Below are 15,734 nucleotides of genomic sequence, written 5' to 3'. Positions count from 1 at the left end.
GTAGTTTTTACCCTTTCCAATCCAATTTTGGATTCAGGGTTTCCTAAAAGGCTTTATCTTTTTGCTGTTATACAACGGTGCCATCTGCTGGCTAAAGCCAGTGTGTGTGCGCCAGAGAGGCTACGACAGTGGAGTGGCTGGCAATAGACGGTAAGAATACCCTATCAGATGTCTTCTGACATTGGAGCTGTACAAGCTTCAATCAGAATGCAAGAAAACATCAGACAGAGGATTGGAAAGGGTTAACCCCTTAATGACCGCCAAAACCCCTTTTTTATTATTATTTTTTTTTTTACAGAGCCTTACTCTGCAGCTCCATACAATAAGCCCTGCATGGGCGTCCCGTGCCAGATTAAACAGGTGCTCAGCTGTGATAGCCGATCTCTTGCTCTAACAGACTGGATTAGAGGAAGCAATTAAATGCCATTTAACCTCTGGCTGGAATCGGCACATGTGACGGGGCGGAGCTTCGTGATGACGCGTACAAGGGGGCGGAGCCAAAATGCCGGTGATGCGGAGCCGAGCCGAATGGAGAAGATAGATCTGCGCAAGCGCGTCTAAAAAAGCAAGAAGACACCGAAGTTAGATGGAGCCATGGCAACGGGGACGCCAGCAACGGAGCAGGTAAGTGAATAACTTCTGTATGGCTCATATTTAATGCACGATGTATATTACAAAGTGCATTAATATGGCCATACAGAAGTGCTTAACCCCACTTGCTTTCGCGAGACAACCCCTTTAAGGCCCTTTTACACTCAACGATTATCACTTAAATAACTGCAGGACTGAAGGAACTGCTGTCCATTTTGAATACAATTACTCACACCTAATAATCTGTATTTTCTCTCATTATGAAAGCAAACAAAACCATTGTTAAGTCGCTGAAAAAACTGATCGAACTGCATTCTAAGAGGCTTAATGATGGATTTTATGCCAGCTAAAAACCAACACTGAACAACAATTGAAAGAAACAGTGCACGATGCCCACGTTTACATGTAACGATTATGGCTCACATTCGGTTATTTGAACGACTTTTGAGCGATAATCAGGGTCTGTAGATGTGGAGGTCAATATCAACTGTGGCACCCAAGTGGTTTACAGAATGTTGCTTTCCCTTCACCACCCACTCAACATAATTGCGGTATGCTTATGGATTGTGATGGCAGCTGGAGGTCTAATGGAGCCCCTCCCAAGTCTGCTATGAATGTCAGCCAATTAGGCCTTTCCAAAGTCAAAACTACTTACAGTCTCCTACTGTCAAAATATAAATTGTCCGGCAAAAAATAAGCCTTTATATGGCCATGTCGCTGCAAAATATTGCTTGGTTATTTAAAGGGTTTTTTAAGACAAAATACCATAAAGTAATAATAGACCCTAAAGTCACCTGATAAATTCCCTACCGTTCCAGTGCTACCATTCTGGTGGTTCCCGCTGATCTCTGTTTGCTGTTCTGCGGTGATCACATGCCTATATACCCATGTGACTACTGCAGCCAATCAATGGCCTTTGCTGCCTCCTGGTTATACAGGAACATCAGCACTGTAAACAAAGATGGGTGCTAACCACTCACGGATGAGGTTTCTTCCCACTGGTCACATTTTTTCCAATCTTGGAAAACCCCACTAAGGCTCAAGATAGGCAGGCCATTAAGAGGTTATTAATCAAAAATTAGCTAAATGTCAGAGCTCCGCTTACGCATATTATTTTTTTTTTTTTCCGAAGATCTTTTTATTGAGTTTTGTGTATTAAATGAGTATTTTTGATTATATGCCTTTAATTCATATTCAGAAACTTAGTGGAATCTGTCAACTAGCACAGGGAAGCACATAGAACAGTCCTAAAACACCTGTTTGGGACCTGCAGGCTAAACTGAATTAAACGTTTGCCTCACAACAGTTGACAATATGGCTATAAAATGTATAATTGGATAATTTAGTAGAAACATCATGAAGTGTCATCCATCGTTTACAAGTTCACTGCAGAAAAGGCAGGGGGGAGTTCTCCATGGAAGTCTACTCTGAACCTCTGGGGCTGATGAACATCGACTCCCCCAGCCCAAATTGATTTGCCACATACCACTAGCTTGGATCCCAAGTATAATATTGCTTTGCTTTACCGTATCTTGCTGATACAAACAGGATATAGAAATAGTGTATCTTTTGATCTTACTTTTTGCATGGTGATGGATCTTTTGATATATTGCATGTATATCTAGTTTTACCACTTTAGGTAAACTTTGATTAATATTTGGCCTGTGTGTATGTGAAACCAGGGGCGTAATTATAGAGGATGCTGTTGCCCGGGCCCATAAGGCCTATTTTCTCCATATAGGGAGCCCAGTACTATGAATAAAGCATTACAGTTGGGGGCCCTGTTACAGATTTTTCATTGGGCCCAGAAGCTTCAAGTTACACCTCTGTGTAAACCTATTTATTCTTGCCGTGGAACTCGGCATAAAACAAGTTTGTAATGTAGACAGAACCATGCAGGGTCAATAAACATGTCAAGGGAGGACGACACACAGTTCTATGTAAAGTATATACAGAACAGTTATTAAACTCATATTTCAGAGGAAGATATAAAACTAGTTGTTGAAAGATCACATATGTGAATGAAAGCTTGAACAACTAGACATGTCTTAATATAGTTGCCAAGGGTTAAAATGGGACCCAACTGTCTTACTACCGTAGCACTAAACAGTCGCGCCCATATTACCTCCAGTAAAAAAGACATTAATTACAATTTTAAAAAAGCACCGATACCTTTAACTGATCATCTACAACTCGGGTGACTTCTCCTGCCATTGATTCCAATGTCTCTTGAATTGGGGTTGGTAAATTATTAGCTCCGGCCCATGCTGCTCCTCCAAGGTGATATAAATTTGGTAAAAGCTGTAATATAGAATAAAGATACATACAGTATACAGGCATCACTGCTATATCCTCAAGGTCAAAATACAGTGTTAACCTTTCAAAATCAGAAATACGTACTGTTTTTGAATTCTTAGCATCACGCATGAGTCTCTCTGCAGACTTGACATCTTCCAGGACAAAATCAATGCCACAGTTTCGTAGCGAGTTCAGGTGATCTTGAACTTTAACACAAATACGGTCAATCATCTGTAAAGCAGAAAGTCACAGTTAGAGGAATACAAACTTTGTTGATGTTTAGGTAGAAATAAAATAAAAGTGTAAATGTAACATTAATCACATTGGAACACTCTTTCATTAAATGTAGAATAAGACTAAAAGCCTAAGTATTGCTATTACAACAGGCCGACCTGAGAACTCAACAGGAGTTCACAGCTGTATGAAAAAGGTGAATGCTGAATATATCACATATTTGGTTTACACAGTAAATTTAATGAAAAATTATTTGTAATTTATAGCAATATATGGCAAAAAAACAACATATCACACAATTCCAAAAAAACCCATAAAAAAAACAGGAAAGGAAATAAGACTGTTCACACTGCAGTTAAGGTTCACTTTGTTTGCTTTTGACAGTGAGAATATTGCAATATGCCACGGAAATAAGACAGATCTAATAGAGGTCTCCGTTCATACTGCCATCATGACCCTGAGCCAAATTCTTACCATTATAAATTACAGAAAGCCCCAACACAAATGTGAACACAGCCTAAAGCTATTGAGCAGCAACCTTAAAGGGTTTTTTCAGGCAAATACTATTGATGACCTATCCCCCGGATAGGTCATTAATAGTGGGTCTCACAAAAATATAGTGGCAGCAGCACTCAGCCAAATCAAACTTAAGGTGCGAGGTTTGGATCTGGTGTGCAGGCTCAACTGGTCCAAGAACCATAAAGTATAGTCCAAAAATAGCATGGAAGAGCAGCACCACCAATGGTCCAAAAATGTTGGTTTTATTCAATCCATAAAAGTGGGACAGCAACGTTTCAACTCCGCATGGGGTCTTTTTCAACATTTTTTGGACTATTGGTGGTGCTGCTCTTCTATGCTATTTTTGGATTAATAGTGTGTCTGGCGCTCGGAATACCCGCTGTGATGCGGAAGCAGTTAGAGTTCAGTTAAAATCAAAGAGAACTACACCTGCAATTACAAGCATTGGCAACTATACAAGGGATGGATCTATTTGCTTCCGCTCCGTACCCCTATGTTTTGTTGCGTTGACAGTGGACGCCTGATCAGCTGATTGGCCAGGGCCCCGAGCAGCGGGCCACAGCCAATCAACTATTGATGACCTATTAGGACGATAGAATATCAATATTATTTGCCTGGCAACCACCTTTAATTCATACATTGAGTAGCATGCATTTGTCAATTAATAGTTAAACTCGATCAGTGGGCTAACAAAAAGGTTTCATTGTGTACCATGGCGTAATGCCAATGGACGGTTCAGCTTTTTACTCAAGACAAAACAAAAATGTAATATGTTAACACACACACATACATGCCATAGGTAGATAAATAGACAGACAAGACAATATATGTTATGTAGTCTTTTCAATGGCACATCCATTCCAGCATTTAATGCCGCTCGCTTACATGCTGTGTGGTGCTGGTCACAATGCTCTGCTGCAGCCTGTAGGCCTGCTCCTGGAGGTACTTTCTAGTTTCATGGTTCCTCAGCAAATAGTTCTCAATCTTTAAAGAAATTTTTAAAAATTAGGCGTTTCAAAACAATCTGTTATTACCAAAGTGAACATGAAATATATTCCTGCGACCACGCAGGTCATCGAAATGACCTTTCACGACAAAGAGCCTGCTTGGCTTTGAAAAATTAAAAGGGTTGCTACACTAGAGGAAGACAAACCTCATCTAATGGCTTTCAATTGATTTCTTCATTAATAGAATTAATGAAATACACGGGCCAAAAACGCTGGAGCCCATTTACTAATATGGTCTAAAAAGTGAAGGCAGTCCAAACTACGAAAGCTAGTCTTAAAATGCGCTAGATCAGCACAGCGATGTTAACAAACTTTAAGACTGTCTATCCTAAGTTTATACAACCCATTAGTTGGCTTAGTTTATGCCAAAAATTTTGGAACAATTTTCTGCAATTTGGGCTCTTTTTGGGGGGCAATTTAGACCACGCCCCTTTTACAATAAGCTACCGTGTTTCCCCGAAAATAAGACAGTGTCTTATATTAATTTTTGTTCAAAAAGGTTTAACTTTTTTACATATATAGCTGCATATATAGCTGCCTGGACACTATTTAAATTGACTTTTTTAAGTAACTGTTAGCAGGGCTTAATTTTGGAGTAGGGCTTATATTTCAAGCATCCTCAAAAAGCCTGAAAAATCATTTTGCATCCTCAAAAATTCTGGAAAATCATGCTATGTCTTATTTTCAGGGAAACAGGGTATACCCCATTTTTAGACAAATCAAAAAAAGTGTCCACAAATACATAGTAAACGTGGTGCAAAGCAAGTAATACAGCTTCCTGGCGCAAATCATGCCAGAAAACCATCATATTTTGATTGCTAAATCTGCTCCAAAGTTAAATCATTTGAATGTTCTACCAACTATGTACATTGATATATTATTTATCGCTCTCCTTCCGTCCTAACACATAAATAAAACTTCAAGGAGGACTGTATGATTGGCGAGGCATTGCCTGAGGGACGGTCAGCAGTTGAGGAGAGGCTCCTAAGGCTCCTAACATGAAGCGCTGAATATATTGACTACCAGGGGCGTAACTATAGGGGATGCAGGGGATGCGGTTGCACCCGGGCCCAGGAGCCTTAGGGGTCCCATAAGGCCTCTCTTCTCCATATAGGTAACCCAGTACTATGAATAAAGCATTATAGTTGGGGGCCCTGTTACAGGTTTTGCATTGGGGCCTGGGAGCTTCAAGTTACGCCTCTGTTGACCACTTTTGTTTGTCAGCTGATCAATGAAGCATAAAGTAATCCCCTGCACTGATACAATAGTGCCTGGCTGCTCAGTGCAGTGGATTACCGTTTACTCCCTAGCTGTCAATGGAGCGGATTACTTACGGCTTCATTAATCACTTTTAACCGCCAGCTGATCAATGAACTGAACGCCTCACATTAAGTGATGTCATAGCATTAGCAGTGACTACCTTATTAGTCACAGGCTAGAGGCCCAGTCTTCCAAATCCTGCTGGAAATGTTAAATTATGCTACTAATATAAGAATTTACAAACCATGGTAGCAATAAAACTATTACTCCTGACTGACCAGAGCAAGACACTAGAGCTGTCCTGGTTATTATAGGGGGCAGGAGGGGTTAAGTATGGGTTTCACAGTATATTTTTGTGTATTTCCTGTATTATCTACAGAGTGCACATGGCGATTATTTCTTGGAGATACCTACTGAATTCTGGCATTCTGAAGTCATGCGGAGTTTTGTCAGTCTGACGCTGAACTTACCTTTTGTAAGGCTTCCTCAGTTTTTTCAGGGTTAGTCTTCAGTGCTTGAGAAGCGTCATTTATAGGTATGGGCATGAACCTCAACGTATAATTCCTGCAACGCAAAGTTCAAAAACTTACAATAGATATTTTAGCCTTAAACTTTTTAATGTCTTTTTGTAGAGAATAACCAGAATTATTTGAAATTTAGTCTACAACTTTCTTAAACGGATGGTAACATTTCACACAACGTATGCTCATCTAACAGTCTAGGTGTTCATCATCTGTCTTGTAATATATATGCTTGCATTTATTTTTTTCCTTTTTACCACTTAAAATTAAGTTTGAAGCGCCTGCCACTAGGGATCTCCCTTCCGGCAGCTATGCAATCCACTGCCTGCAGTTAATCATTTGGCTTCACCAGAAGGCTGTAGTCACATGGACAAGTGCAATTTCGGTGAATGAAAAACGGACCAATTGCACTGCCCGTGCACATGCTTTTCAGGTCACTTTTTTGCATTGATGCATGAGCACAATTTAGTTATGTCATATGTTTTTCATGCGCGTCAAGAAAAACAAGAGGTGGCCCATTTTATGTAATTTTAAACACTTATTTAACCCCTTTAGTGGCACACCTGGAAAATCTCCAGGGCTTGCTGCACTGACCATGCAGTTAAACTCCAGAAGATTTCCGTGGACAGTTCTAGTGCTGAAATGTGAACACTGAGCTGTCACCTGAAATCTTCCGGACATTTCCCTGCCATAAAATGGTAATAATAAACCTCCCACTGAAGGGGTTAAGTCAATGGGTATGTGAAAAAAAAGAGCACACACGCAGGCCATGCAAGTGCATTCAGGTTTTTTTTAACATACCTATTGATTGAAATGGGTGAATTTAGCCCGAAAATAGAACCAGAATAGGATATACTGTGGTTTCTTTTCTAGATGGACCATTGGTCCATGAAAAAAAATTCCCATGTGTGATTACACTCATTGACTTTAATGGCTCCAAGTTCTGTCTGTTTCAAACTATAACAGATCTCAGACATTAAAATTGTTTGGGTGGATAAGGTATTTACAGGGCTATGCGGACACCACTAGCTACTACGTGTAACAGAGGGGTGGGCATTCAGAGGCTGCCTTGCAACTGGTTGGAGTCGGGCTATGCAAGGTAGCATGGGAGGTGTGGTAGAAGAAGCACCAACCAGTAAAGTATTGGCAGAATGTCTGCTTAGGAAATGCCCCTCATCTGTAAGTGGATTGCAAACAGCAGGGCAGAAAAAATACAGGAAACTCTACATAGACAACGGAAGTCGTATGGTTCAAAGTGGATGCAAACAGCAGCAGCCAATGAAGAGCTGAACGACTTCTGAACATTTTTCAAAAACTCAGGTACAGTATAAGACATCGCACTGATTGTTCTACATCTATGGCATTATGTACAGCAGATAAGGACACCCATGTGCACAAATACAAATGATTTGCTTCCTTCTACAATCTCCACAACATTTCAGTGGTGTTTTAAGCCTATAAATATTTTTTCTTTTAAGGAGAGCCGTGAGCTTTTCTATAGAGTTAAAGGGATCGACAAGGAAAAGTGTACAGAGCGTTAAAGCTGCATCTTCCAATGTATGCCTGGGACTAGTATAATGCCATTATAGATGTCATGTGGTGCTATACAAAGTGACATCATATTGTATAGTTTGTAATGGGTCAGGAATGCTATCTTTTCTCCTTAGGGAGAGCCCCAACAAGGTGAGTGAGGAGACCTAGAAGGCCATTCATGCTCCTCTTGGAAATATGCAAATATGGGAGCTGGGACAATACCTCTGCAGCACCACCTATTGGTGGCCTTTCAATACATGGTGCTGCAGAGGTATTGCTTCATCTCCCTTATTTGCATATTACCCAGAGGAACATGAATGGCCTCATAAGTATCCTCACTCACCTTCTAGGTACCCTCCCCTAAGAGAAAAGATCGCGTTCCTGACCCACATCATAGACCTCTTTGCTAGCCACGACAGAAACCTACTGCACACTGATGAGGGCCAACACCCCCCCCCCCCCCCCCCCGCCCGAAACAGCTGTCTTTGTATGGGTTCTGGCTTGGCTTTTAATTCCCAGTCATTTTTACAAGGCCTATGCAGGAATGCTGTCTTCCAACAGGTGGTGCTGCAGAGGTATTGTTCCATCACCCCTTATTTACAGTTTGTACTAATGAAATGCAAATTAAAACAGTACAGTCATTGAGTCTCAGTATTGTTTTAATTTTGGTCTCAATGTATTATATGGCCCGTCTGAGGGTGAGGTCTTGGATACAGCTCCATCCTCTGTAGCCTCTATTTATACTTAAATGCTGGTAACAGGCTCATGTTGGCATTTCCCTTGTAATCTCTGGACTGGGTGACTTTATAAGCCATCTTGGTCTACGTTCTAATAGATATATACATGTAGCATGCAACAAAATATATTGTGCAGAATCTGCATATTTGATATACCTCGTATCAAATCAGCATACTGAGTATTTACAGTCATGCAATAAACACAAAATAAACCCAATTTCTCTTTTAAATGCAGAACATTCATTCATTACAGCAGTTAATTTACTGCGAAGCCTGTCCTGCATGTTAAGCCTGCCAGCGTTCAATTTGCAGAGATATTTGTGATAGGATGCCGGCATTATATATTCAGTGGCACTAACCCTCTCCATAAATCACATCTGAGGAAGACAATCCCGCTAGCCTCTGAGCGGCTAATATCTCAAGCAATTAAAAAAGATCAAAATAGTAGATGGGCCATCATGCAAGACATCTGAGAGATACTGTGACTCACAGCACACTTTCATTAAGCTGAGGCTGTGGAAGCTCCACATTTACATTTAAAGGGAACCAGTCACTAGCTGCATGCTGCCTGAAGGCCCACATTACAGGGAGGTAAGGAGTAAAGGTAGGGATCTGATCATTTAGCCCATGTGAGTGGGAAGAAGCTGGTGGTGAATCACCCCGTGACTACTAGCCCGTTCCTCGCTGCTTTTTGAAGTATGATTTCTCTGAAACGCTGCAATGTTCAGAATAGGACATATCTCTCTGTAATGTGGGTGCCATCCAGACCTCTGGCTGCCCAAGCTCATTATAGGTTTCTTTAAATCATTGTTATCACATTTATGATGTAATTTTATAAAGATGATATATAACATGAAAAGATGATATATAACATGAATCAAACATATCTACTCTGTAAAATAAAAAAAAAGATCAAGCCCCTAGAAAAAGTTGTCCTTTTTGCTGAAAAATTCGGCATCTAAGGCAGATATGTAAATGATTAGAGCTGTGCTGTGATTAGATGAACGGTCTTGTCACCTGAGGCCCTAAAATGATTCCATCCTTGGCCTATGAAAGGCTCTCGGAAGCTCCCTGTGTGTAGTGACCTCTTTTTCCGCTTGTGTAGAGCTTGTTGACCACTCGACGCCGCTACGATTCAATCAAAGAGATTTCGCCCAGTCAACAGAGTTTGAGAGGGGCGTATTATTGGAATGCAAGAAGCTGGCTGGTTATAACGATGAATTGCCGCCACCTGGGCCATTCTGACTAGACAGTTAGAAGGTTTGGGACCATTGGATGAGGGCACAGAACGCGACCGGCTCAGGACGCCCTCAACAGTCTACAAGCAAAAAGGATCGCCTGATCTACCAACAAGCATGAGTAGTTCCAACTGTTTCATTGTCCACCATCCAGAGACAGGTGGCACCATTGTTACACCCCTGTGTCTGTCGGAACCTTTTCCAGGTGCTTGGCTGAAAGACATTGGGTCTCACAGCACCCATTACATGTACTGCCTTTGACATTCACTCACGGTTGCCTCCATTTGCAGTGGTGTTGTAAACATTGAAACTGGAATGCTATGGTTGTCAAATTTATCTCCAAAAGAGCATATATAGGACCATCTCGGACACTAACCTTGACTGCCTACAAGTTTGCAGGATCTAGAGGCTCACTTACAGAAAATGTGGACTGATGTGCAGCAGGATACCATGCCTCCATGCCCGCCCGTATTCCATCTTGTATACAAGCTTGAGGCGGTACAACAAAGTACTTAATTCTCCATGCCCGCCAATATCCCATCTTACATTCAAGCTGGAGGTGGCACAATAGGGTACTAAAGCCTCCATGCCCACCCGTATCACATCTTGTATCCAAGCTAGAGGCGGTACAACTGGGTACTAAAGCCTCCATGCCCACCCGTATCACATCTTGTATCCAAGCTGGAGGCGGTACAACAGGGTACTAGAGCCTCCATGCCCTCATGCATCACATCTTGTATCCAAGTTACAGGCACTACAACAGGGTACTAGAGCCTCCATGCCCGCCTGAATCACATCTTGTATAGTAGCTAAAGGCGGTACAACAGGGTACTAAAGGCTCCATTCCTGTCAGTATCACATCTTGTATATAAGCTAGAGGCACTACAACAGGGTACTAGAGCCACCATGCCTGTCCGTATCACATCTTACATCCCAGCTAGAGGTGGTACAACAGGGTACTAAAGGCTCCATGTCTGTCTGTATTACATCTTGTATCCAAGCTAGAGGCGGTACAACAGGGTACTAGAGCCACCATGCCTGTCCGTATCACATCTTACATCCCAGCTAGAGGTGGTACAACAGGGTACTAAAGGCTCCATGTCTGTCTGTATTACATCTTGTATCCAAGCTAGAGGAGGTACAACAGGGTCCTAGAGCCTCCATGCCCACCCCTATCACATCTTGTATCCAAGCTAGAGGCGGTACAACAGGGTCCTAGAGCCTCCATGCCTGCTTGCATCACATCTTGTATCCAAGCTAGAGGCGGTACGACAGGGTCCTAGAGCCTCCATGCCCTCCAGTAACACATCTTGTATCCAGGCTAGAGGTGGTACAACAGGGTACTAGAGCCTCGATGCCCACCTGCATCACATGTTGTATCCAAGCTAGAGGCACTACAACAGGGTACTAAAGGCTCTATGCCTGCCTGTATAACATTTTGTATCCAAGCAAGAGGTGGTACAACAGGGTACTAGAGCCTCCATTCCCACCCCTATCACATCTTGTATCCAAGCTAGAGGCGGTACAACAGGGTACTAGAGCCTCCATGCCCACCCGTATCACATCTTGTATCCAAGCCAGAGGCGGTATGATAGGGTACTAGAGCCTCCCTACAAGGGGTCAGTTTTCCACAATAAAACAATCCTTTTGCTCTTGTGATCGCTTACCTATATATTCGTTACAATCACACATAGAAGGTTTCATGCCATTCTGATAACTAATTCTAGGTGCTTGATGTTTTTTGACAGAGTGTATATCATGTATTTGGTTTTGATGGGGCATAAAGGCGGCTATTATTCCCAAAGACATGCAACAAAATATTTTTTCAGTTTTCAGACATCATGCGATATACAGCTTATCATAAAACAAAGTCCTGATCTCTTGTCAATGTAAATTGTAAAGTGGCCGTCAGCTTACCCCATGTCTATTTTAGTAAATAATTAGAGTCAGCATGAAAAAAACAATTGTAGAGCTTCTTTTCTCAGAACTGTACATTGTGTGCTGTTCCCCTGTTACCCTTGCTGGAAATGTATGACTACATTGACAACTTGGTGTTACCCATTGCAGAGGTGTAACCCAGTTGTCAATTTATTCATATATTTCTAAGAGGAATAACACCATCAGAAAGCCATGAGAAAAGCTGCTGCAGAATTGTTGTATCATTGAGAATGCAGATATTTACTAAAATAGACATGTCAGGAAGGACGACAAGTACTATTTAAAAGGGTTTTCTGGGGAAAATACTATTGATGACCTATCCTCTGGACAGATCATCAATGGTTAATCAGCTGGGGTCCATTGCTCGGGACCCCGACTAGTCAGCTGATTGTGCACCCACTGACAGTACTGCAAATCACACAGAAGTCGTAGCGGAAGTCTCTACTCCAACTTCTGTGTAGTGGTCGGCGCCTGTAACTGCAAGCGCAGCTCTCATTGAAATCACTAGAAGCCATGCCTGCAGTTACAAGCAGCAGCCACTACATAGATGTCAGAGCTCGGTGTAATTGCGGCGCTGTCAGCGGACACACAATGAGCTGATTGGTCGTGGTCTAGAGTGACCAACCCCAGCCGATCAACCATTGATAACCTATTCTGAGGATAAGTAATCAGTAGTATTCTCTCTGGAAAACCCTTTAATGTATTACCAGGTGAGAAAGTACAGTACATGGTTCTCTACTAGGAATATTATCACCTTGACAAGCGTTGATGGCGCCATTTTTTAATAGGTTAAATATCGTGTTTTATTTCCTGCTAATCTCAGTCTATTCTTATTTTATTCATTTTGTAGTTTCTAGTTGTGAACTTCTCCCAAACATCAAACAAATAAATACAAAATCGTATTCTCTGCTGCAATTTGCATATCATTATATGTGATTGTGAACCCAGTGCTTCTCTCCCACTGAGCCTATTTGTCAAGGTAGCACAAAAGTCTGCATTGAAATGTTATTTTGGCAACACGTTTTTCATCTTAGCCAAATTACTACATGCTGAGATCCAGTAGAGCCGCACTGCAGAAGAGAGAACAGTACAGAACACGGATATGTATCTTCTTCATCGGATCATCCGAAGTGCAACAGAAGATTGCTTTGCAATCAGCATATGTGGATTTCTAGATTTCCTTCATCATCAGAAGGTCTTTAAATTTACTTCTGTCTGATGTAGGAATTTGTCATTGTGGAAATGGATGCCAGTAAAACTAGGCAACGGGATTAATTGCGTTAAATAACACTGAAGCGAATAGTTATTAGGTTCACATCAATCAGAGAAGCTCGTTAGAAAGGGAGAAGGCTTGTTTTGTGCAGAGGAAAACACTTTTTAATTAACTAAAACCTATGTGATTTGGAAGAGTAGCTTTCATTCCTGTGAAGGCGCCCTTGATGGGACGGTTAGCGTTCAAAAAAACTTGTTAAAACAAACGAAAGTGAATGATAATTGTTCAGTGTAAACGTGAGCCGACGCCGAACTAGAATTGTTCGTCACTTAGTTCAAATCAGCATAAGGCTGCATTCACACGAACGTATATCGGCTCGGTTTTCACGCCCAGCCAATATACGGCCTCCTCATCTGCAGGGGGAGGGGGGGGGGAGGATGGAAGAGCCAGGAGCAGGAACTGAGCTCCCGCCCCCTCTCTGCCTCCTCTCCGCCCCGCTCCACTATTTGCAATGGGGAGAGGCGGGACGGGGCGAGGCTAATTCTCGGAACTTAGCCCCGCCCTATCCCGCCTCCTTTCATTGCAAATAGTGCAGAGGGGTGGAGAGGAGGCAGAGAGGGGGCGGGAGCTCAGTGCCTGCTCCTGGCTCTTCCAGCCTCCCCCCCCTACAGACGAGGACGACGTATATCGGCTCGGCGTGAAAACCGAACCGATATACGTTCGTGTGAATGCAGCCTTCAAAACATCGTTGGCTTGTTCATTTCTCATTGCGTTTAAACACTCCCCGCTCCATACGAATATGAAACACTGAACGATTCTCAACGATAATCTGGGCTGGTAGAAAGTCACCAGCTTGTTCGCTCGGGACAAACAAGAATCATGCATTTCTGGTTGTGTGTAAAAGGGTCATAATTAGTAAGAATGTCAAAGTGAATGGTACAGTTATACTAGTTATAATAGATATCCGAGCAGTAGACAGTAGACTCATAGCAGTAGACATACAGATGTAGAAATCATTAACATTTCTGGCTCATAGTGCTAAACTTGATTTACAGCACTGTGGTATATTGTAGTTGAGTATAACAATATGTCAAGTTATCATTTGCTACATCTGTAAAAGTGTCCCACTGCCATGTATCCATTAAATAGAAGTCAATAAGTATAACGAATCATGCATAAGTAATGAAGACTATTGTGAGAATAGCATGGTAAATCGTCTGCTGATGTGTCTTTGGCCTTCTCTACTGTAAGCACAATGCCGGGCTACAGGGGCTTTGATTTGAGACATATTAGTTGCTAATGATGGCGCAGCTAAAGGAGTTAGAAGATGGCACATGCCTTGATACAAGCTGAATAGGCAGCATGGTGGCTTAGGGTGGGTTTACACAGGACAACTATCATCCGAAAAGTTGCTCAAAATAGTCGCTACAAACAGTTGTCCGTGTACAAGTGACTGTTATTTGCGTATTTTTACCCAGAGCGATTGTTGTTCACTTGTTCAATGTCATGGTCATTGAAGGACACAGCTTTGTGCAAAGTTATTGGCGAGTCGTTACAAGAAAAGTGCCTGTTTACACCAGATGATAATTAATCAACCAGCAACTATTTTTAGGCGAGCTGAAAGGAAGCGACTAGTGAACAAATCCACCCTGGTCACCCTGTTGGAGGCCGTGTGTATGAGGAACAATTGTCGATTACATTTGCACTATTGAGCGATTATTCAGACAATAGTCCCAAGTGAAGCCACATTACTTTCACACGGTTGCAGGTGTTTTTACGAGCGCCCGCCGGTGCCGTAAAAACGCATGAACGGGTGCACAAATCTAACGCTTGTGCACCTGTTCAGATGGCCCGGTGCATATACGCCGAGGCCGCAATGCCGTTGGGCGGGGAGAGACAGCTTCGCTCTTCCTGGCTCACCTTCTCTCTCCTCCCCGCCAGTTGTTTGCAATGGGAGGGGGCAGGGATGGAGCTAATCCCCGCCCCCTCCCCACCCCTTGTCCGCAGCCCGCAATGTAGCAGTCAACGTATTCCGGGCCAAAAGATAGTTCCAGGACTATCTATGCTGCCCAGCGTAAAAGCACCGGGCGCTATATTGGCCGGCCAGGTGCTTTTACACTGCTTGAATATGCCTGTGTGATCTGATGCATTGGAATCCAATGCATTAGATGGTAGCACATATCTGCTGATATACGCTCGTGTGAATAAGCCCTTAGGCTAGATTCACACGGATGCTTTTGATATAAATGGGTTCGTTCACATTTCCAGATTTTGCGCACGCATTAAAAATGCAGCATGTTCTACTTTTCTGCGTATTTGCGCACCAAATTCCCCATAGAAGTCAATGGGGATGTGCAGGTGCATGTGCAATATGCCAGGAGATGCACGATATGTTGCCTCATTACGCTGGACAAACTACACATCTGGAACTCCTTAGCCATTTCATTTGATGCGTCTGTTTGCCATGCACAAATGAATATGCCTTGCGGGTGCAAAAAGTACTGTAAAGTAAGGCGATGCGCTCGCAAAAAATAAATGTTCGTTCTGCAAAAACGCTACGCTCATGTGCACGCAAATCCTCATGCGAATCTGGCCTCAGCACTCAGGTCCCATCTATATGGTGTGTGTATGTTCGCCCCACATTT

General features: G+C 42.5%; 1 protein-coding gene across 3 annotated transcripts in view; it reads right to left on the bottom strand.

Moving 5' to 3' along the window:
- Nucleotides 1-15,734, bottom strand: part of CARMIL1 (capping protein regulator and myosin 1 linker 1) — a 267,172-nt gene that overhangs the window by 86,047 nt on the left and 165,391 nt on the right. For all 3 annotated transcript variants that reach the window (XM_066579442.1, XM_066579441.1, XM_066579443.1), the window contains 4 exons: nucleotides 6,380-6,473; nucleotides 4,528-4,626; nucleotides 2,992-3,120; nucleotides 2,764-2,892 (listed from right to left, as the gene is read on the bottom strand). In XM_066579442.1, the coding sequence (XP_066435539.1) occupies nucleotides 2,764-2,892; nucleotides 2,992-3,120; nucleotides 4,528-4,626; nucleotides 6,380-6,473 (451 nt within the window). The remainder of the gene's footprint in view (nucleotides 1-2,763; nucleotides 2,893-2,991; nucleotides 3,121-4,527; nucleotides 4,627-6,379; nucleotides 6,474-15,734) is intronic.

The sequence above is a fragment of the Eleutherodactylus coqui genome, chromosome 9, assembly GCF_035609145.1.
Source record: "Eleutherodactylus coqui strain aEleCoq1 chromosome 9, aEleCoq1.hap1, whole genome shotgun sequence".
Lineage (NCBI taxonomy): Eukaryota > Metazoa > Chordata > Amphibia > Anura > Eleutherodactylidae > Eleutherodactylus > Eleutherodactylus coqui.
The sequence above is the reverse complement of the archived record's forward strand: the minus strand, read 5'-3'. Positions and strand labels throughout refer to the sequence as shown.